This window comes from Python bivittatus, unplaced genomic scaffold (assembly GCF_059951505.1).
Source record: "Python bivittatus isolate LINGU-HERP-01145 unplaced genomic scaffold, Pbiv_v1 ctg000270_np1212, whole genome shotgun sequence".
NCBI classification, from domain to species: Eukaryota; Metazoa; Chordata; class Lepidosauria; order Squamata; family Pythonidae; genus Python; species Python bivittatus.
The window spans coordinates 1,607,148-1,631,033 of NW_028277050.1; the positions used below are offsets into that span (position 1 = coordinate 1,607,148).

Here is a 23,886-nt window from a genome sequence, read left to right on the forward strand (position 1 = left end):
ACAGGAGTATCTTCTGCCTCATAAACTTGCTCGCCTACTGCAATTCTCTTAGAAAACCACTCTGTGGCTCGCTTGCCTTTCAAGGCTAGATAAATGCGAAATGTGCTGCTACATTTCCGGAACGCTCATTTTCCTGACACTTGGTCTTAGAAAGTCTAGACAAAGATGTTTTTATTGCCCAACTTTAAAAATATGACTTGAACGTGTCATTTCTACTGCCGCTATTTTCTCTAGTTCGTTTCATCTGAATCTGTACAGTAGTAAGTTTCAGCTGTTACATCTGTTGATTTAATCTATTTGGTGAACCGTCCTTGATGTAGAAATATGAAAGGGCAACACAATTATGAAGTATACAACATATGGGCTGAATTCTGGCCACCCAGAGCATTTCTGAGTTCTGGCCACTCAGATCCATAATCTTAATTATCACAAGATCCATACAGACCTGGGTGCTTCCCAGGAAATAGCGAAACACCCATAAATCCATGGTTCTCTGGTGGATGGGCAAAAGACAAGTTCAAGGGGGAAAAGGCAAGAGGAGAGAATCAAGATATTTGATCCGGGCAACAAAAGAGATCAGAGAACAGAGCATCCACATACACAGCAGAGAGTAGCATTAATCTGACAATAAAGTCACTCCTACTTTGGAAGTAGTACAAAGGGGAAGGGCAAAAGGGAAATAGTTAATAATGTGAACAAAGACCTGGCCATCCAGTCTTCAGGAAAATATGTGGGCCTGAACAGCGTATATTTTAAAAATTTCTAATAAGCTTTGAACATAGAGGATGCTTCACTTATAACCACATTACTATCATGCTTAATTGGTAGAGAACTTAACCACACACACAAAGTTTCATTAACATTAAGAGGGCTTTTGGAATTTATTCTTTAAAAAAAGTAATGAAATTAAATACAAAAAGTTCTAATGCAATATTAAGGTTGGAAATTTAAAATACCCCCCCCCCTCTGGGAAACGCAATATGAAAGATTCTTAAGAACAGCTGAAAGTTACCCACACTGAACTAATGTGGCAATTTGAAAAGGTAAGAGCAAACAGAATTGTCTCCTTAACATTCAGTGACTGTCCTCTTCACTGAAGATGGAAAAATATTGAGGAAAGCACAAACATTGCCCAATGCCTCAACATCATTTGGCATTTCTTGACTTGGTGTGTCTCTACTGGTTAGCTTTAACACTGCATCTGTGGGAAAATGCTTTCTCTACCACCATAAGGAAATCTCTGGAATTCTCTCACTCAAGCTTCATTTTTTTATCTCTTCTCTCTGGAGTAGCTTAGAAGTCAGAATACTGATCCAAAAAACTGCATGTAAGACATAGGCAAAAGGAAAAGTCTCTTCCCACATAGGCAAGCTACTGTTATATTCCTCACCTGGTCAGCCTCTTTGACTCTGTAATTCCTACGTCCACACCAATATACATTGTACATGCATTCTCTTGTGCAGGGGCAACCTGTTAACCAGAGGACATAACTAGAAAAGGTGTACAGATTATGTGTACCATCAGTATCAGCAGTGTTCTCAGTACAGATTCATAAAAAGTTATTGCCTGCCCACAACCTTAGCCTCTTTACTGCCCTGTCAGGAAAAGAACCCTTCCTGTTTTATTTTACATGGCCCTTCAAGCCATTAAACTGGTTACAAATAAGGAAGCTTCTGGAAAAAAAATCATCTATGTCTCTCATGACTGTGAGGATGTTCTGCCAAGTGTACACAAGCTAGATAAATTAGCACACAACCACCAGTTACAGCCCCAAATACAGGTCTGCTCACACTCATCATTCTGTCAGCCTTGTTCTCAGAAAACAAGAGACAACTCTTGTAGCTCTTACAATGCTTGTAACAATGATCATGGACGTGTTATGTGGTCCAGAAAATTCATACCCTGAGGGAAAGGAAGTGCAGGATTTTGCCAGACGTGCATGTACACAAAGTGCAGGGACACATGCACACACAAAATTCATACCCATGCCCAACATAGAAACAGCACACACACGCACACACACACTCAAGTTCACCATAATCCCTGCAGCCAAAGCACAATCTTGAAATGTTTATGCACCTTTTAGATTTCAGTAGGACTTCGTGTGGGCTGGAGGGGGGAGGCAGGGAAGAGGAACATCCATCAGTCCTGGTCCATCCCAAATGTGTGGGATTATCAAGTCACTTACGAGTTTGTCTTCACATAACACTGCTTTTAGCACACAAGAAAGCAGTGCAGTTCGCGCAGAAGGCAGTCTGCTCTCTCATGACTGAGGGAAGAACAAGCAAACCTCAATATACTTGCCTTGGGTATCCATCTACTGCTAACAATGGGCAGAATCTTCATTTGTATGGAAAGGCACCTGAACTGATTTGTTTTTATGCACCAATATTCGAAAATAAAAGTTCTTCCACCCCTTAATCTACAGTATTTGCAGGCCTACTAGAGACATTTCACTTAAAACTCAATCAGGTTTGGGGGCCTCTTTTTGTGCCTCCGTGGGCCAAGTGATAACCAGAATATTGAAATGATGGAACAGGAAACTACAAGGTTAAAGCAAGAAGGGGGAAATACTCTGAAGATGAAGATAGCAACTGAGTATGAGGGATAAAAATCAAGGACTGAAAATAAAAGTGTGCAAGGATAATGCAGTTTTATAAACACGGATAGAAACAGTTACAGCAAGGACAGAGCAGGCTGGATGGGGTTGAGGTGTGAATAGATATATCTATCCAACTATCTGTATATAGATTTATATATATATATTTATATATAAATTCAAGTGGGGAGAGGGCTCGAGTCTGTTGCTTGGGAATTTTTCCCTTCTAATTGGTCTCTCTGTGCAGTGCAGGAGTGACTGTTTCCACCATCTCCTCTTCTCCACTGTTCACCCCCTGGAAGATTCCTCTGATTCTTGCTCTCCAAGTGTCACCACACTACAGCCATCTCATTTCCAGTCTGGCTTGGTAATAAGGAGAGTGAAGGAAGCATCTGGACCGTAGAGAGAAGTAGCTCAACAGTTCCCTTCCCCAGGGGCTTCCCCCAAAGACCTCCTTTGAGCCTTGGGTTCCAGAATGCATTTATGGGGAAAAGGGGTGGGAGGGGAGTGAAGACAAAAAAACAATCCTCAGCTCTCTCCTGGGGGGAGGGCTCATTTTGGCACTCTTACCACTAGGCGATTTTTTTTTTTGGTTTAGACTTGATGCCTGCAGCAGACTTAACGTTATGGTGGAAGTTAAACCACAAAAGTTTCTAAGCTGCAGTACCCACCTTCCCATCCCTCACTAATTCTTCCTGAAGTTGGCTGGGAAAAGATTAGGCACCCCCCCCCTCCACAGCACCCTACAGTTATGGTTTATGCAGACACAGATGTCAGTCACCAGCAACATCCCATTATCTTCATGGTTTTGTAAGCCGAGTAACATTTGATGCCTAGAACAGGAGCAACCATTCTTCCCCCCTCCCTCCAGCTCATGGGAAAGGGGGTGGGGGAAGGGAGCGGCAAAACGCGCAAACGTTCTCCAGTCTACACTCAAAGGGAATCTTTGGAAGACTCCCAGTTGCATGCCCTCATTCACCTGCAATCAGTCACTGCTGAAGCTCCTTTCATCCACTGGTATCCCCTCATTTCTCATCTCTGCTGGATACCTTATCAAGTGAGAGAGAAAGCTGGGGTTTCCCTTAATGAACAAGAGAGGCTTGCTGAAAGGGAGGAGCCCTCTTCTTGCACAAAGAGAGTTTTGTCCCCCGTTTACAGGGGGAGGTTGTGCCTCTTGAGGCACTAATGGTAAAGCCAAGGAGTGGCCACTAAATAGATATAATCCCCATTTCCCTCCCCCCAAGGGGAAGCTGTCATAAGCTGCTGCATGAGGAGAGGCCATCACAAAAGAACTGCCCTTGGGCACAGATGATGCAGGAGAAGTTTTCCACTCCCCTCTTCAGCCAAGGTCTCTAAGAGCTGGAAAGGTGCTCCACTTGGATGGTGCTGGTGCTAACCGTGAGACAGATGTCTTTGTGGTGCTCCGAAGTTTTATAAGGGATAAGGTCAAAAGAACACTGTGGGGGGGGGTTGGGCGGGTTGTCTCCGGATGGACCCCCCGCTGCTCCACCGCCCTGTGCTTGGAAGTGCTGCTGCTGCTGCTGTTGCTGCTGCTGCTGTTGCGATGCCTGTGACTGAGCCTGGACTTGCGCTTGGACCACAGCCACCTGCTGCTGGGGGTCAGGGATGTTGTGTTTCCGCATATGTTTCATTAGATATGTTTCCTGCAGCGAAAAAGAGGCACAAAATAAAATCAGAGCCATGGATGCAAGCAGACAGACCAACTCTTCCATTCCATTAAGAGGATGGTGCACACCCATGGGACACAGCAGGAATCTGTTTCCAGAGCTCTCCTCTGATTTAACAGTGGCCAACTGGTCCTCCCGTTGTCTCCCTCTTTCAACTAAGTTGTGCTTACCGAGGTATAGGCCCGATTGCACATGGAGCAGTTGTAAATCTTGGCATGCTTCACTGTGTGAGTGGCTAGATGAACCTCCAACGAGGTGGCATCTGTGTATGCTCGGTGGCAATTGTGGCACTTGAAGGGTTTGTCTTTGTTGTGCTGCCTTCTGTGGGACTAGAGTGGTAGGGGGTGAGAAAAAGGGCAGTGAGTTGAAACTAAACCTAGTACTATCTTATCCTGCTCCACTCTCCAATATTAGTCATGATACAGAAATCAGAAACCATCTACTGTTCATGCTTCAGAAGTCTAATAATGCTACTTCTTAAATAAAAACCACACACTTGTGTGTATGTATGTATATGTGTGTGTATCTATGTATCTTCCAAGCTGGTAACTTACATAAGATTTATGTAACTATATCCCCCATCATTTGTTTTGGTTTTATCTTGCCTTTTGTCCAAAATTTGCAGCTACATCCATTTTACCTTCCCAATAGAACTACATTGTACACCATGCTGACTCAAATGCCACACACACAGACTTTAACTTTGTTTTTAAGACAAAGCCAGAGCAGTGAGCTTATTGTTGCTAAACAAACAAACAAACAAATAACATGTTAATGTTGTTAAAGGTGATTAACGCTGAGCAGTATAGCTGTGGTTGCCACCTATCTTCCTCCTGGCAACCAATCTGGGTATTGAAGGTAGTGAGCAAGACCTAAAATAGCATATTTAAATTAAGATCTGTTCTGGCTGTAAGAATGACAACCTCTGCTAATTTTTGAACAACAGCCTTAGCAAAGATGGATTCTATATCTGTGACATTTGATAAAGAAGTTAGTTTGAATCACCAGCCTCCTCTTCCCCAATAAAAACACATTCTCAGGATCACACTTTTTATTTTCCTTCAGCACTATTTAGGTTTGTCACAGTTCCCAGTCAGGCTATTGGTCAAATTATGTTAGGTTTTCCTAACAGCAAGAGCTAAGAATTGCTGTAAACTATATGATTACAAAAGTGTAAAAATGAAATCAAACCACACATTGTAACAGACAAACGCAAAAAATCTTCCTCCCTGTGTTCTTTACATAAATGTCAACTTTCTTTTGTTTACTTTGATTCAAAGTTACCCACTGATTGGGATCATATTTAATCATTGTACAATCTCTAGTGAGCAATTTTATTCTTACTAGTAACAACTATGGATTGGATGCTGACTATCAGTAATTGAACATTGATCCCAATGAAATAAAGAGGAGTTAAGTGCAACATCCTTAAAATGTGTTGGTTCCCCCCACCCCTCCATGCCTCCCAGCTTTTGAGTAAGTCCACAAGTGTTCAGCCTGGATAAGAAATAGAACGCTGGCAGAGAAGGGATGGAGAACTCCCTGGGGGAGATGGGCGACATATAAATTTAATAAACAAACAAACAAACTCCATCCTTTCTGAAGCAACCTGATACATTTCAGTACTGAGCATATGTCCTTTAGATTCACCTGCATGGGATCTCTTCTGGCCTAATGCTATCTGGCAAATGCTTAAATAAAAGGCTATTGCCACCCCAATGCTCTCCAACCACAGTCCCAAGTTGCTGGATATACAGACCAACAATATGTCCCTTTAGAGCAGTGTTTTTCAACCTTGGCGACTTTAAGATATGTGGACTTCTGGCTGGGGAATTCTGGGAGTTGAAGTCCACATATCTTAAGGTCACCAAGATTGAGAAACACTGCTCTAGAGATTGACCTAGAGGAAGCTGAAAGCCTTACCTGCAAATTTGAAAGTTGCGTGAAAGCCTTTTCACAGCCAGGGTGAGCACATTTATAGGGCCGATCTCCAGTATGAATCCTATTACAAAAAGGATAGATAGAAAGGAAAGATTAGCAGAAGAAAAGTCAGCATAGAAACCCACTCCCAGATGTTCTGAAGATGCCCTCCAGCTGAGCTAGGCAAGCAAGAGATGCACCGTCCTTCACCAACTTATTTCCTCGTCTCTTTGATCAAGCCACATGCCACCTCCTTCCTAGTCCAGCTTAGCTAGCTAAGCTCAGAAGAAAAGCCCGCAAGAGCATGCAGAAAAAAAAGGAGAGGGACAAGCAGCTCACAGGCAAGAGGCAAACTCTCAGTTACTGCAGCCACCTGTGGCAGCACCAGGGCAAAGGACTGGAGAACTAGATCTCGGTCCAAATTGAAGTTGCTTCTTTTAATTCTGCCCTCCACCATGCCAAAGAATGCGCTCTCTCTCACACACACACACAATGCCTGGCCGAAATAACTAAGGAAATTGCATATTTATCCTCTAAAATATCAAGGAACATTGCCATACATTCCTTATACAGGCTGCCATTTCTTTCTTCCCTGTAGGTTCACCCCCGCTCTAGCCCACGTCTGCCTCAATCTCTCTCTCTCTCTCTCTCTCTGTGACCCCCTGGAGGGGGAGTGAAAAAGGGTTTCCCCAGGCCAGTACATCCTCGCTTCTGCCCTGGCATGGTCAGTGTCTCCTCTGCAGCTCTCACTCCTTCCTCTCTGGTGGGTCACATCTTTCCAATTGACAGGGCTGGCTACATCCCCCACCCTCTCCCTGCATGCTTGGCGTGTGTGCTCCAAAACGGTGCATGCTGACGGCACGGGGGGCCAGGCTGGGCCCCCAGCCTCCTTGGCCCTTACCGTGTGTGCTGCTGTAGGTGGGAGAGCTGGCGGAACGCCTTCTGGCAGTAACGGCACGTGTAGGGTTTGACCCCCGAATGGATGCGGAGGTGCTGGGCCAGGTAGGACGTGTTGGCGAAGCTCTTGGAGCAGTGAGGGCACTTGTGTGGCTTGACAATCGCCGTGTGGAGCTTGGAGTGGATCCTGCCGAAGAGGAGGAGCAGGGGCAGCAGTTGGACATGACCGCCAGCTGGCTAGCAATGACAACATGAGGAATGGTACCATGCTGTCTCGCTACAGTGGAGGAAAACCAAGTGGGATTCTTGCCCTGAACTCCACAAAAGGGAGTGCAAGACCAGGAGGCCAGAGAGAGGAGTCAGTGGTGGTAGGAGTGTGTGTGTATGGGAAACCCCAGGCTGGGGAAGCAGGGTGAAGGAGCTGCTCAGCAAGTGTTTTTGTAATGTGAAGTGGGGAGGCTGTCAGTCCTGCACCTACAGATTTCAGTCTTCCAGAGATCATGAGAACCCCTGTCTTTGACGGCTCAATAGCCTCTCAATTTTCGCACCGACTGTTCTTTGGTAAAGGACCAGATAGCATACGTTAAGAGGCCCCTCTGCTCTCTGCACAATGTAAGCATGGACCAACTGGCAGGAAATGGCTGAGATGCTCTGAGCAGTCTCCCCATGGGCACTTGCCTCATGCTACGATGCTGACAGCATGCATCATGGATGCCTCCCCACCGCAATCTCATCGGCCCTTACCGTGTGTGCTGCTGTAGATGTGAGAGTTGGCGGAAGGCTTTCTGGCAGTAGCTGCAGGTGTAGGGCTTAGCCCCTGAATGGATGCGTATATGCTGGGCCAGGTAGGAGCTGTTCGCAAAACTCTTGGAGCAGTGAGGGCACTTGTGCGGCTTTGCCTCGGTGTGGGACTTGGAGTGGATCTGCATTTCTGACTTGGAGTAAAATGTCAGGGAACACATCCGGCACCTGAGACCAGGATGAGGGGGAAAGAGACACAGTCACTCAAGGGCAGGCACATATCCATGTCTCCAGGATCTGTCAGGCTCAGCCCAAGAACGACGATGAAACAATTCAGTCCAGTCCAGTTCCTTTATCTGCTTACACCCTCTAGACAGAATCTCTCCAGACAAACTCTACACTACAGCAACTAGAGGATATGAGAGTCTAGGGAGGGGCTAGTCTAAGCCTCTTCTTCTTCTCACGGTCTTGCTTCGGACTGAGAAAGCGCTTGCCTTGCCCCCTTTCTGGAATGCACCACCTCCCTCCTGACAGCCTTGATCTCCCATACCAGTCTCCTCCTTGCAGATACCTTCCATTACAGGATCATCCACAACTGATCAGGAAGATCCTATCACTTGAAAGAAAGGGCTGCCCACTTCCCAGTCCTGACCAATTCTGTCAAGAGATAAAGGAATAAAATTGATTCACATTTTCTACAGATCTTTCGGGAAAGCCTTCCTTAAACTAGACCTGCCTGGGGATACTAAGAGTACTGTAGTAGCTTAGCACATCTGGAAAATATCAGGCTGGGAGTACAGTAGTTGATCTTCCTTTAAACTAAAGTACTATGACAAGTGCCAAGGAAGACATATCCAGTTAAAAGTATTTTGTGCTTAATTCTTAATAACTATGAAATCTGAAACTTAACGTATAGCATCCTTCTCAACTTGATGCCTTCAAGATGTTCTGAAGTACAACTTGTTAATCCCCAGCCAGCACACTAATATTTCTAGTTCAAAATGCTCATTTCTGCTTCTAACCTTTACAGGTATTTCAGATTATAAATAATTGTTTTAGAGACTGCTAATACCAGCTAAACCCATCACATTTTTTCAGGAGGTGCTTGTTGCAATCAGGCAGGTTGCACTTCAAATATACAATGGAGGACATGACCATTTTATTGTTTTTTTAATGCTTCATTGCTGTGGGCTACCCAGAGACTGGAAGTGTTAGGAGAAAATATTCATATAAGGTGTGTTTGTGTGTGTGTGTGTGTGTGTGTGTGTATGGTATATTATGTTGGAAACTTTCAGATTTATAAATATCTTCCTCAGGCTTAAAGAAAAGGAGGGAAGCTATATTGTACTCAGTATCAAAATGTAAAGGCCTGGAAAAAAAGAACAAAGAAACAACCTTGAAGATCCCAAAAGCCCACATGTGCAGAATGCTACCTAACCTAGCCTACCAATTAAATTATTTTTATTTTAAAAATTTATCCTTTCTGAATTCAATAATTTCCTTCCTTTCCCATTCATTCCCTTACCAAAACATTTATCTAATTTTTTAAAAGGAAATCCTCTCTTATTATAGTTAATGGGTTTTTAAAAATCCATTAAAAATATTTAATTTATAGTCCACATATGTGCCTTGTGTCATGTAATTATTCTATTTCCTCCAGGGCTGACCTCCTCAGTCTCTCTGCAAATATCTCTCCCAACATCATTCCTTTAATTAATTTAAATTTAATTTGAGCAGGATATTAATGCACCATCATTCACTTTGGAGTTTTGTAAATAAATTGTTTCACTTTTAAACAAACCCTAACTTTCAAACACTTGTTCACTTATCTCTGCGGGTATGAAATGAAATTCTTTGTGAGAGCTAATCATGGGAAAGAAAATGCATCCAGCAGGAATTAAGATTATAGAAACTGTTTCTGCTAAACATTAGCACAAAACTAATGCTAATGTTAAAGTGTATGCTAACAAGTGGTTACCTTTTTTCATTAATTTTGGGATTCTGATATTTTCAGATATAGCTGCTTCCCACTGAACAGGACTTTGCATTCTCATACTTCTATTGCTTGTCGATTTGCATTCTTTTGTAGCTTTATGCTTTTTAAAAAATCAGTGTTAATTTATTTTGCTTCTTCCTTCCAATATCAGCTAATCAAAGTCTGCCTTGAGTTTTCTCAATTTCTTTTGTTTATTTATGTTTAAAATAGACTGCACAGGACTTTTTTTCTTAAAATAAGCCATAATGAATACTATAACTATACCACACTGTATGGTATCTGAAAGGTTTATCCATGTTGTGTAACAAAAGCACACTATGCATGACTGCAGATGAAACTCTGACATGTATCCATCACCAGATCACTGAACAATTTATAATTATTCAGACTGGCAATTTTAGCTCCAGTTTCTTTCTCCCTGAATCACATTTACCTTTTCATGAAATCAGTCAATCTGTTGCACTGAATCTTTGAAGTGCCACAAGACTTATTTTGCTGCAAAAGACTAGCATGCTGCCGTCTAAAACATGAAATAACAGAAATTGCCAGATTTGCAGGTGGAGAATAAGGAGAGAAACAACATATATGTGACTGATGCAATGCAACATGTTAAGCTATGGCTTGCTTATTTATTAAACATAATTGGGTGAGATCACAGAATATCCTAATTTACAAACTACATGGCTGGGACCATGCAACATGCTAAGCCAAGACCAAACATATAATGGCTTAATGTGACATTTGAGCCCAGCCACAGCCTAACATCTGCCCTACCTAGCCTCCAACCACTGTTTATGTGTGCAGGTGGAATATCTGCTGTATCTTTCCTTTTCACTTCTTCCAGATAACTTGCCAATCAGAATTTCACAGAATGCAAATTATGGCATTAAAAGTGCTATTTTCTCATTTTACTCTACCGATTGCAGCTATTGCTTGCTGTCGAATGGGAGAAATAACTAGTACTTTCCTTATCCATGCAATTAAAACATGGTTCCCACATTTATCACTGTCACTAAGAGTTTTTTTTCCACCTGAGAAGTAGCTAAGAGCCACCAGCACACATAAGGCTAGGACTGAGTTTCTAGAGTAACTTTTAAACAATCGTCTATGGTCCATAGCAACTTTCAAGCAGCTGTTTTTGATTAAAGAAAAAAACATTTAAAATGGAGGCCCTGAACATGCATGAAAAGCTATTCAAACTGCAGGCCTGAATGTAAAGTCTGGAAGATGGGATTTGCTATATAGAGAATTCTTGCCATACCTGAGCTGTTAACTCATTTTTCCTTTTATACCACATAACAAGCTTTTAGCAACATTGATGAAATGAATAAGCCTATAGGAAATTTTGCAGATAGTCTATCAAGTGCAAGCTTAAAAAGTAGCTCTTTGGTGATTATTTTCAGCCTGAATAACATGCTGCACACAGACAACTTTTGTTTGCTATTAAAACTGGTCTTATAACTCCTTTTTTTTTGTCACCAACATTTAGAGTTTTGTATGTTTCTCATATAGCTTTATAAACAAACTGTACCATCTCAGATTCTTGAGTGGGCAGGCTCACTGTGTGAAACCTGAGCAAAACATCCCTATCACATTTGGAACAACAAGAAGCAGATGGCAGGAGTGATGGTAAAGTTTTCTTTTATAGAAATAGTGGTATTTCCTGGGCAATTACCAGTAGAAATAAGGTGTTCTAAGCTCTAGTTTCCTCTGATGCAGGGAATAACGACCCATGCAAGAGTAGCTTTTTATCCTGTAGTCCCTAATCCTTGATGCGAGCACCAACATATGAAAACCCCTCTCCAAATCTCATTCAGATTCTGGCTGATAACCATTCAGCAGGCAGGACTGACATAAGCCATTGCCAATATGGTTGACAACACTGGGGCCCAAGCCTCAGGGGTGCCTGGGTGCAGTCCTTGAAGTGAAACCAACTATTCAATTTTAGGTGGAACTGAAAAATATCCAACCTTGGAAAATAGATGAGTCCAGGTTTTTAAAAATATAAAATTTACTTTTCATGGTTTAAGAATGAAGTTAATCCATCAGAAATATATAATTATGCAAAATATTCTCTCTCTCTGTACACACACACAAACACCCCCCCAATAAAATAATGTGTATATATATTTAAGTATAAAATATTATATTTCATGTCAGTTGGACCTCTCAAAGAATGTAAAAAATGTTGGGCATCAAATTTTTTGTGCTGGCATTATAAAAAAATTGAGGGCTCCTTAACTCATGTGCTTTGGTCTTGTCAAGCCATAGCTTCAAATCAAACCATACATTAATACAATTTTGGAAATAACTATAATAAAGACATAAATGTTTTTCTAAAATATGGAATCTGTTATTTGATGAAGAGCTGTGGCTCTACTGAGCCTGAGGTTCAGCAAGGAGAATAATCATACATAAATGGAAAGACACATCCTTGTGATATGAAGAAATGAATTCAAGAAATTAGTCTGTTCGATAATTTGGAATAATCTTTATATTCTAAAAATGAGAAGATGAAGCAATGTTTCTATATGGTCTAGATTTAATGACAAGTTTAATTCCATATTGATACAAATGAACATTACAGGTAGTCCTCAACTTATGACCACAATTGGGACTGGAACTTCCATGGCTAAGCGATGCGGTCATTAAGTGAGTCATACCTGATTTTTTGACCTTTTTTGCTGCGGCTGTTAAGCGAATCACTGCAGTCATTAAGTGTATCCAGCTTCCCTCATTGACTTTTATTATTTATCATATTTATATAGCCACCCATCTCACATAAAGTGACTTTACTTGTTGGAAGCCTCCTGGGAAGGTCGCAAATAGTGATCATATGACCCCAGGATGCTGCAACCGTCATAAATAGATGCTGGTTGCCAAGAGCCCAAATTCTAATCATGTGACCGCGGGGACACTGTGATGGTCATAAGTCACTTTTTTTCAGCGCTGCCATAACCTTGAATGGTTGTTAAATAAACGGTCGTAAGTCAAGGACTATCTGTATGTGGATTTTAATTAGGGTTTTTAAAAATCTTTCTGTTATGCTTAGTTCATTTCAATCACTATTCAAGCTGTTTTTAAGACCAGATACTGAGACAAGAGCCCAAATGGTCATATGGTTAAAACCTCATGAAACCATGCACAGGTGACCAGAGACAGGTTCTGAGGCACCAACAGGGAGTCATTTGTCTGCCAATATTCCTTCAGGTAAGTGATCTAGGTATCAGACCACACAAACTGGAACAAAGGAATATTAAACCAATAGAACAATTCAGTTATGTATTGAAATCACTTTTTCATTATTCCAGACTTTTTACTGTCTTAATCATTTATTACTTTGTGAGCTACAGGCAAGGCACAGTAGAATGATTACTCATATATACTTGTGGATTAAGCCCATCCATGATAAGATGACCCTCAAATTTTTAACCAAAATACCATAAAAAATGTGCCACCCATGGATAAGCCGACCCTTGAGATTTTCATATGTTTTAATTTTCACAACTGGCTTATCCAAGGGTGCTGCATTTTTCATGATATTTTTGTTAAAAAATCAGAGGGTCAGCTTATCTGTGCGTATATATGGGTACTTACTTCTCACAGATAAGCCCATCTGCAAATAAGCCAAACCCAATTTTTGGGGTATATTTTTGAACCTAAAATTCTCGGCTTATCTGTGAGTATATACGATAATAGTAATAGAATATTGTATAGCCCAGTACAATGCAACAACTCACAACTTTCTGGTAAGCGCTTCTTAGCTTCTGCACCAGTGTAACTATCTTTCACAAATGCATTCTGAGCCTCTTTAGAGAGTATATAAAATAAGAACAAAATGTATTCCCAATAAAGCAAATATTCCCAACAAAGAGGTGTAATTATCTGCATTCAATTCTGAACAATAGTTTAGTATAGCAGAATCACTCCAGTAATCAGTCATGCTCTTATTAATCTCATCTTGGTATGGTACTCCAACATCTAATAAGAATATTCTGAACATAAAGCAATTAAAAGTCATAATTACCAAACTTAAAAAGACCCAACTACAGAGAGATGTCTTGACTACTCTCCTAAAAATGGCCAGAGTAGTAATAAACACAATCCATAAGCCAAAAGCCAAAAGCCAAAAAAGCCAAAAGCCAAGGAAGAAAAATCCTCTCTCACATGCCCAAGAAACAGATGTTTGAACTCTAGGAGAGACTCTTGTGCCAGCTTTAGTACACAGATTTATACTGAGATAAGCAGTTACCTGTTTAGAATTTGGCCCAAAACACAACTGGCAACCAGAACAGGCATTTCAACAAAGGCAAAATACACAGTATTTTGTATCCATTAGGTGCTGCCTTTTGCTCTGCCTGAAGCACTATATAAAACATGCTGCACTAGTATAATCATGATGCAACAAAGGTATGGGTAATCACTGGCAGATCTGATTGGATTAAGAGCAGACATATCTGGCACCGTTTCTGTTATGAAAACATACTCTCTGCCATTTCCACTTCCTCAGAGATGGCAGGGGGCCAAGGAACCCTCCCTGACTGAGGATCTATTCTTTCAGAAGGAGTACATTTCACCCCAGATAGGCTAAATATCAGCGTATACTCACTGAAGGTTTCATCACCACACTGACGGCACCTCTTTCCAAAGTTGTGGATGACCTCTCATAGCAGTTCTATAGAAATTACTAAGCAGCAAAATGAGTATAATAGAACTCTATCTAACACTATGGACCAAGGATGCAAAAAGTTCTGCCTGAGGGCCAACTCAAAGCCCATTAGCATCCCCATCCCCATCTAAAATGTGGGGCTACAAATGTGGGCCCTTTTTAATTTTTTGAGAGATCAGGGGCTTTTAAAGGGAAAAATGGGTGCTTAAACCTTGGAGATAAAAGCATTCCTTTTACTCTTTAAATACCCCAAAAACCCCTCCCACAAATGACCCACAAGCAAGTCCCACCATGGCTGATTGGTCTATATAAAACAGACAACAAGCCTTACTTTTCCAGACATTTTGTCCATATCTTTTCAGCTATTTAAGCTAAAAGGAATCTGATATAACAGGACCCACTAATTTCAAATGATTTCACCATGTCTCATATGAAAGCTGGAGTCCAGGTTTAACCAGTTGAATGGTTAAATCTAACTTATAAATTTAAAACTTTGAGATGTGGTCTCAATAGGAAGAAATAGACACCAATAACACCAGAGAACCTAGTCACACAATATATGATCAGGACTAGAAACTGTTCCCTCATCTCTCCATCAACTCAACGCTTGTACAGAAAACAGCAAGTATCCTAGAAAATATGAGAGTTGGTGAAAATGTGGCAAAGAGCACCAGGAGCTGCTAGTAGTATAATTAAGAAACTTGGATTTGTTTCCTGTGGTGACTGTTTCAAGAGTTTCAATGAATTCTCAGTCAATGACTTAACCTCCTTTAAGTCAGTCTTTGGGTTCATTCATTATTACTCCTAAAAAGATCACACCGAAAGTTAGCCATGGCAGCTAGTCCTGCACATCATATTGCAATTTAAACAAGTAAAGCCAAAACCACTAAGCCTGTTGCCACTCGTTCCTTGTTGTTTAGGATCTGATGCACACTTCTGAATGGCACAGAAGTGTTGCTGCCAATGAAGGAGGCAAAAAGGAACTTTACACTTGACAGCTATATTGGTTATTTAAACTGCCAGTATATTACATAAATATTGTGGTTCTGGGATACTCGTGAACTCTACCAAACAGAAAATAAGGTTCTTAAAACCAAAGTTTAGTATGGAGGGTGTAGTTAAAGAAAAATATGAGGGGATCTTCAGGGTTGGGGTTTTTTATTGGCAGAGACCGAATCAAATATGAAAAGATTTTGAAAAAGAAATATTTCACTTACACTGTAGAGAAATCTCATTCCTGCCCCTAACTGTTCCTCTAGAACAGTCAGGCAAAAATGCCATTATACATGAATACTGGCAGAATACTTACACATAGTTTTTAAAAGACACAGCAGCCTTACTGGAGGTCTAGTCATCCTATTCCCTTAGGGTTGTAACTCTTCAGACCTTAGCTATTTGTCCTTTTTTGGATTCTGCATGGGTACGTTTTTTTCCTAAAGTCTTTTCCCCGACCATTAACTGTTTTCCTGGGTTGCTGCTTTGCTGATTATTTTTTGAGCCTTTATGACACTCCTAAAACTCCTCTTCCATATAGCCTAAGGTACTTTCAGGACATTTATTTTCTTTTTTGTCAGTTCTTGTTTCCTTCATATTTAGATTACAGTATTCTTTCCATCAAGTTTCTTTCATAGATTCTGCACAAACATTCCTATTTCTCATCCATTACATATTTTTCACTCTTCTTTTAGTCACTCATTTTGGTTTTCTGTACCCTTAGCCCTGGGACTTCTTATCATACTTCAGCCAGTCTCAAATACATGCTCCTTTACCACTAGGAGATGGTTGTTGTTGTTTTTTTAATCAAATTGGTGACATTTTACAGGTAGTCCTCGCTTAATGACCATTTGTTAAACAAGAGTTTAAAGTTACAACAACCTTGGAAAAAGTGCTTTACAACCTGTACTCACACTTGTGATGGTCATTAAGTGAATCACTGCAGTTAAGTGAATCACATGGCCGTTAAGCGAATTCCAGCAAAAACGGCCATTGGGGAAGCTGGATTCACTTAACGACCATGTGATTTGCTTAACAATCATGGTGATTCACTTAACAACCATCATAAAAATGATAATAAAATCGGGTCTGGTCACGTGGTGACTCAATGACAACCCTATTTAACGACCAATTTTCCAGTCCCTATTGTGGTTGTTAAGCAAGGACTACCTGTCATTTTTTTTTGTAAATTAGACTGAAAATATTCCAACACCTTTTCTTCTTCATGAAGCTAGAACTTTCTTGATAGAAATGTGTGTTTTGTATTTTCACACCTACTCAACAAATTAAAATGGCAGTTCCTCCAAAATGTAATACATACACACTCACTAAATATGTAGCAGCTTCTTTAAAGTTTTAAAAATCCCTGTGATAAGTATAAAAAAAACTATATGAAATTAATTCAGTCATTAACCTTATAATTTAATCTGACCCATGTAACAACATAATATGTCATCTTATTTTTTAGAGCACAGAGACTTTTCAAATATAAATAACAAACTCATATCATGGACCTATTTCTTAAAATTGGGAGAGTATTTTGTTTTCCAGTTACATAAGTTTATCCTTTTTGCTGTATCTAAAACTTAGTAAAGTCAAAGCTCTTCTAAGATCACAATTTCCATATTTTGGGGATGCTATTTAATGTTACACTCCTTAAATATTTCTTCCCAAAATGACGTTAACATATATATTAATTTGAAAGGAGAACAAAGCTGCAACAGAACAAGACCCAATCATATGAGTTAAAAAACTTTCCAATTTCTTACACTGCCACTATAAAAAGTCTAATATCCATCCCTTTTAAAGTAGTCTTTAAGGGGTACAAAATACCTGAAATAATATTTTCTGATGAATTAGTTTCATTTTTTAACTTGCATGAAGTATATTTCACATTTTTTAACACCTGGACCCACTGATTTTTCAAAATTGAATATTCCAATTCTTCCTTCCACAGATCAAATATATAGCAAATACTAACTTTTATTTTACTTTTAATCCCTTATAAAACTGTATTATTGGTTTCCATTCAAGCACACTGCAGGTACCTCAGAGGTAGCTAAAGCATCTGGACTATAGTGTTTATTTAATATATCTTTCAGTTGTATATACTGCCAAGCATATCTTGAAGGCAAATTAAACTCAAAAGACAATGTCTCAAAATCTTTAGAACTACCATTAAAATCAGCTCATTTAAAGTATTACTCCCTTTTTGGCCCAAACATTCCAACAGAAATTCATTCCTGCTATTTTGTGATTCAGGATCAAATAGTATCCACTTACCTATTACTAAGCAAATATGCCTAGCAGTTTTCAAAGCAGGAAATGAAGATCCTGGTTTAATATGCCTAGATTCTAATATATGCCATGATTTGAAAGGCATTCCACATTTGCTTTCTAAAAATACAGATATTGATATAGTTGGCAGATTCCTGTAATTTCTTGATGGCTTCCCATCCAAGTGCTAGCCAAATCCATCCCTGCTTAGCTTTTTCAACATTATGTTCATTAGATGTTGCCATCTGCTGTAACGTGAAATTCATATGTATTGTCTTTCCAGTATTCTACAATATGGTAAATAATTTTTTTAAAAAAACCCTCTCATCCTTATGGATGGTATGTGTCTTCCTCAATCTTTGGTCCTCTACCAGAGGCCTAGGAATTTGAGGGTTCTGCGCAGTATCTTAGCTGTTCCTAGCACTGCACTCTTCTGGAAAGAGAGCTCTGAGGTTGTTCCTGGGATCTGCTGGAGCCACTCTCCCAGCTTAGGAGTCACAGCTCTGAGTGCTCCTACCACCACTGGGACTACTTTGGCCTTTACTTTCCACATCCTCTCTAGTTCCTCCTTCAGGCCCTGGTACTTCTCCAGCTTCTCACGCTCCTTCTTCCCGAAGTTGCTGTCACTTGGCACCACAACATCTATCACTACCGCCATCTTCTGGTCCTTGTCTACTACCACCATCAACCATTTGGTTGATTGGCCAGTACCTGCCTATCTGTCTGGAAGTCCCCCAGGATCTTAGCCCTGTTATTCTCCATGACCTTCTGTGGAATCTCCCATCTGGACTTGGGAGGGTCTAGCCCATACACTGTGCAGATGTTTCTGTACACAATGCCAGCTACTTAGTTGTGCCATTCAGTGTATGCTGTTCCTGCCTGCATCTTACATCCTGCCACCATGTGTTGGACTGTCTCTGAGGCCTCTCTGCACAGTCTGCACCTTGGGTCCTGTCTAGTGTGGTAGACTCCTACTTCTATGGATCTGGAGCTTAGTGCCTGTTCTTGTGCTGCTATGAATCAGTGCCTCAATGCTGTCTTTTAGTCCAGCCCTTTCCAGCCACTGGTAGGATTTCCCAGTGTCAGCCACCTCAGCTATCTGTTGATGGTACACCCCATGCAAGGGCTTGTCTTGCCGTGGCACTTCCTCTGCTTAAACTTCTTCCCATGTCTGTTGCTGCCTCAGGCATTCTCTCAACAGCTCATCTTTGGGTGCCATCTTATTGATGTACTCCTGGATGCTCTGGGTTTCATCCAGGACAGTGGCTTTGACACTCACCAGACCCCATATACACTGATATGAAATTCATATACACTGTCTTTCTAGTACTCTACTATATGGAATGTATGTGTGTGTGTGTGTGTGTGTGAACTTACAAATGTCCAAATCAATACAACAGTTTTCTGTATGATCACCAATACCAACTCTATGTACAAAATGTATTTTTCATTAACTAGGATACTGCAAGTACAAATGATGCTTGAAAGCAATTATAAGAAAAACAGGACAAGGTAAAACTAATATATTTAGGAACGCTCAGCATCACAAGTGCAAGACTCCCAGATTGACAAATAAATAAGCTTCACCATAAAGACATTAATTTCAAACAAAGACTATTGTGCTACTTGCTAAAAATAGCTTGGTTTTGGGACTATAGTGCCTCTTCCCAAGCCCAATCTGTTCAGCAATATCCACAGTACAAAGCTCAGTCCTGAAATTTTATTTTGGAAATATATTATTCAGAGTAATATCACTGCAGTCATACAGGCAATCCAGCTATGCTATTATATTCAAAGTGAGAATCAAATACTCGATCAATCCCAAAACAAGGACAGCACAATCATCCAGTCTCTGCTACTCGAAGTTCTAGCAGACAGAATTAGACATCATAATATCGCCATAGCATTACAGCCCTTGATAATTCTCATTAGCCTCTCAAGAGTTTAATGTATTCACTAGCAAATCATTAATTCCAGAACCAGGTCTGTTTAGGTACTTCAGGTGGCAAAGAGTGGATAAGTCATGAAATCAGCTCCTATGCTATACAAAGTTTAGCACTGCCAGAAAGAGTAAAACTGTAACCCACATAAAGGAGACATGAGGGATAGACTAAATTCACAAAGGTTGTTTTGGCATGCAGTTGCCTGTAACATTATGTTAAGTTAGAGATCACCTTACAGAATCAACCACAGTATAAAGCTCAAAGCTAGCCAGTGAAAAGTTATTTTTCAGTGTACCCTGCCAGGTTCCATTGCATACTTCCCTCTTACCTAAATCACAATTAAACCAGAAGCCCAATGAACTAGAATGCCACATCATGGAAGAAGACAGTTCCCCTGTAATTCAAATGAAACACTGCTTGTTCATATGCACTACTTGTGAAATCTGCCCAGAGCCTTTTGAGTTGAGTAGGCTATAAAAACTGTAAAATGAATAAAATGCAGGATTTCAAATCCCCACAATCTCACCTGTATGTCTTGCCATCTTTGTGCTGGTCTTCTTCATCTTCATTCGGTAAAACAAAAGGATCACTCATCTCCGGCAGGCCAGTTTCCTGCAGCCGCTTCTTTTTTCTTCCCCGAGGAGCTTTGGGGGTTATACTTCCAGCAGCACTCACTGCCCCACCCTCTGCAAGGGCAGTCCCCTTCTTAGAAAGGTCAGGTACTACTTGGAGAGCTGCCTGGGAACCAGGAGGAAGAGCTGAGACAATCATGGGTGCAGAAATGGGAAAGGTTTGCACAGAAGAGGCTGTGGTCACCAGGGATCCAGAGGGAGAAGTTATTACTAGACCAGGCCCTGTAAGAGAGGAAACAGAAGGATTGGTTCAAATCCTACAAGCACTAATTGGTCTTTCAGCATGTCAAAGAAAGGAAACCATGCCAATATAATTATGTATAATTACTCCTGGGCTAGGGCCTGCAGGGCTCAAGTTTAAATGTTCACACATGAGCTTGATTTTAAAACCATGGGCCTGCCTCTCTGAGTTGTTGCAAAAAAATACAGAGGAGAAAAAGATAAGAATGCAAGCTTCAATAAATCCACACACCAAGGCAACTGTGCTTCTACCCACTAGACTAGATCAGCTATTATCTAGACAGCAAATTGAAATCATAGATTTTATAATAACAGCAATATTTAGGCCATTCTGATATTTAATCAGAATGCCCTTTTTTCAAGAAAGGGCTAATGATGTTATTTTATTAAAGACAGCCTAAAACATTGAGTTAGCAACTGCACCATCCAAATTACCTCACCTGTTGTCATGAGCCCAGTAGACTGCACAGGTACCACTGTGATGTTCTGTGTTACTGAAGCCTGGCTGGGTGGGGTAAGCTGTTCTGGCTTCGTGTCAGAATCCATAGAAATGTTGGTGGGAAGGGCCACAGAAGTGGGTACAGTCAGTAAAGTAGGATAGTGAGGAGGAGCCAGACCACAGCCCTTTTCTGAGGGCAACAGCTGTTCCTTCATCTTGTTAATGAACATACTGTTGTCAATCTAGAGTGAAAACAAGAAAGTGGAAGAGTTTTAGAACAGTCATGGGCTGAATTTCATAAAAAGCAACTTAGAATTCAGATATTCTTTACCTGTCCCGAGACTGTGGGCACTGCTGGCCAGAAATACGGTGAGGAGTTGAAGTGAGATTCTTCCATTCTAGCTGGGAGACATAAAAATACAAGGCTTGATGTCAAACTAAGTAATATCTATATGATACTGAGGCACAGAACCATCTTGATTCCTCCACAATTCCAATTCTGATTTTGAGATTTTGTTAGTGCATTGTAAACAAATTGGAATTTACTAGCGTGTTCTGATGCTCCAAATATTCAAATCTCTCTCAAATTTTCCAAGCACCACCCAAAGGAAATCAGGCTTTGCATAGTCATAATTTTCATGAAAAGACATGGTAGGAATATATATTCTAATTTCTCAGTATCCTTCAAAAATATTGGTATGATGGCAAACAAAACATAGCAGCAGGATGTTTGGAATCACTAGAAATGATTAAAACTGATCCTCCATTTTACCAAAACAGTTCTCTAACAACACAAAGAGCTGGTAAAGGACCCTGCATCTCAATGTTCTGAACTTATTAATGACTGTTAAATACTGGGAATTTGCAATAATTGATCTTGTTTAATTCTCTGGGATACAATAAGGAACCACAAATTATTTGCTGTAAACTGGGGTGAAATCCAACACTGTGCATTCCCAGATGATTTTTCAATCCTTCAGAAAACGTTTTACAGATTATATAGGAGAGCAGGAATTGTCTTTCCAATTCTGTTGAGGAAATTGCATTACTGGATTTCATACTCAATCAGTCACAAATAACTATCTTAATTCTGGACACTCTCTGTTGAACAAGATATTAAACATTTTCACTCTCTCCAGTTGTGACAACAGGATGCTGTCTTGGTTCAAATTCCCATATTTTAGTTCTAACCTGCCGATAGAATCCATACATAGTTTTCTAAAATTATGCTAACTGATATCATGTAATCCCTATTTTTTCACTTTGAAATATCTCAAAATCCTATATTTTTGAGTCAACAAGTTAAAAGAAACTCTCAGCACTAAAGGATTGTGGAATAAACTTTGACCTAAAGATGAGATAGTAGAAACTCTTGATCATACAGCTTTTACAAAGTTTACATAGCATGACACAGACATACCAGGAACATGCCACTTAAATTACTTATTCAAATTTCAGTAGCCTCCAACTTCTGATAGAGCTCACAATGGACTTAGTTTCTGTTGTGCTGAAGGATAACTAAGGAGCAATTAAAAAACAAATATTCTTGGTTTCATTGACATGTTAAACTGGCCAAAATTTAATAAACATACTTCAGGCTGAACTTTGAAATATTCAAGGCACCATAACACATATGTATGTTATCTATCACTTTTTTAGCAGATGACAGCTAGTTAGCAACCCATTCCTGCACTCTCAAACATCCCAAAGGAAAGCTGTTTGTGGCTGTTCTTTAAAGGCAGTCTCAGCATAAAAAATGTTAAAGTTGCAGATGAAACATACCAAAAGCCTAATTATTCAAAAATAGGCAATCCATGAATTCTACATAGCAGTGCTAGACTATATGCTGCAAATTCCTTTTCTTTCCTGGAAATCTGCATTCCATCTCCACCTTTCTCCCAATCTCATCTTGTGGGCCTTCACCTGTTTTGAGAAGCTAGACTTTGAAGACAATTGTCAAACAAGATCATTTAAGCATTCCAAACATAGGCCTTAATGTCTACCACATTCTGAAATCAAGGATAATTAAATGTGTGCATACATGGGGGAGAATCTATAGAAACTGTCTATAGAAAATGTGGTTGAGGAAGTTAAAGAAAGTTAAGTTTTAAAATAAGTTCTGTTAGATCAAGCCATGAGTTTACAAAGCCCAAACCCATGCTCCAGGGAAGCCCACAAGCAGTTTACCGAGCTACCAATCCTCCCTTTTTCTTTGGCTGCAGTATTCAGAGGAATGCAGGCTTTTAACCCCAGGGCTCTATATAAACTAAAACTGTCAACAGCCAACGACAGGCTTATGCTGTCTGCAAAGGAGAATACGGCATCACGATACACTCTACAAAGAACAACTTTCCTCTAGTCAGTCCCAAGTCATGGCCAATTTCACTCCCGCCTTAGAGGCACCAGAAAGTGAAGAAATCGGAGAGGGGCTAGAGAAAACCAGGGCACCCCACCCCACGACCCTTCGCCCCCACTCGCCCCCCCCAGCTCCCTTCGCGCCCTTTCGCTGGCACTGACCCCGCCCGCGGCCCCTCGCTCTCCGACCCGCCCGGGCTGAAGCAGGGAATAGTGGTCGGGATGACGCGGAGTCCAGCGGCGCACGGGCAACCAGCTGAGATGGGGCAGCCCCGGAACCTCCACCTCCGCCACCCGCCGCCGCCGCCGCTCCCCCGGAGAGCCAGGCGGACAGCAGGCAGCCCTTCTCTTCCGCTTCCGGGTGATTTAACCCCGGAAGTGCTCCTTGTCGAGGAAAGCCACTCATATTCTCCCGCCCGCTGCCCATTCCTCTGCCCCTCCCGGCCCCCGGAGACAACCCCCCAGCTCTGGCCCAAGTGGCGGCAACGGCAACCTCC

The 23,886-nt window shown here is 40.9% G+C and overlaps 1 protein-coding gene across 4 annotated transcripts; it reads right to left on the reverse strand.

The window, feature by feature from the left end:
* Positions 1-320: 320 nt before the first annotated feature.
* ZNF384 (zinc finger protein 384) lies at positions 321-23,886 on the reverse strand. 4 transcript variants are annotated; one of them, XM_088138591.1, is made up of 10 exons: positions 23,552-23,691; positions 22,455-22,552; positions 21,366-21,436; positions 21,036-21,276; positions 20,250-20,577; positions 7,849-8,073; positions 7,109-7,291; positions 6,211-6,289; positions 4,458-4,616; positions 321-4,263 (listed from the first exon to the last, which is right to left on the reverse strand). In XM_088138591.1, exons 3-10 carry the CDS (start codon positions 21,429-21,431, stop codon positions 3,952-3,954), a joined length of 1,593 nt encoding a protein of 530 aa, XP_087994717.1. In that variant the 5' UTR covers positions 21,432-21,436; positions 22,455-22,552; positions 23,552-23,691; the 3' UTR covers positions 321-3,951. The 4 variants fall into 4 exon arrangements, with proteins under 4 accessions (XP_087994717.1, XP_087994715.1, XP_025021085.1 ...); XM_088138589.1 differs by lacking the exon at positions 22,455-22,552 and having other exon boundaries at positions 23,552-23,886; XM_025165317.2 differs by lacking the exons at positions 22,455-22,552; positions 23,552-23,691 and adding an exon at positions 22,817-23,471.

Excerpts from the sequence above, each read along its gene's own strand:
- ZNF384 (XM_088138589.1), bottom strand. The coding sequence starts at position 23,816 with ATGGGCAGCGGGCGGGAGAATATGAGTGGCTTTCCTCGACAAGGAGCA. Across the intron at positions 7,292-7,848 it reads CATCTACAGCAGCACACACG|GATCCACTCCAAGCTCCACA; the intron begins GTAAGGGCCGAT and ends CCTCTTCGGCAG. Across the intron at positions 4,264-4,457 it reads GCAATCGGGCCTATACCTCG|GAAACATATCTAATGAAACA; the intron begins GTAAGCACAACT and ends TTTTCGCTGCAG.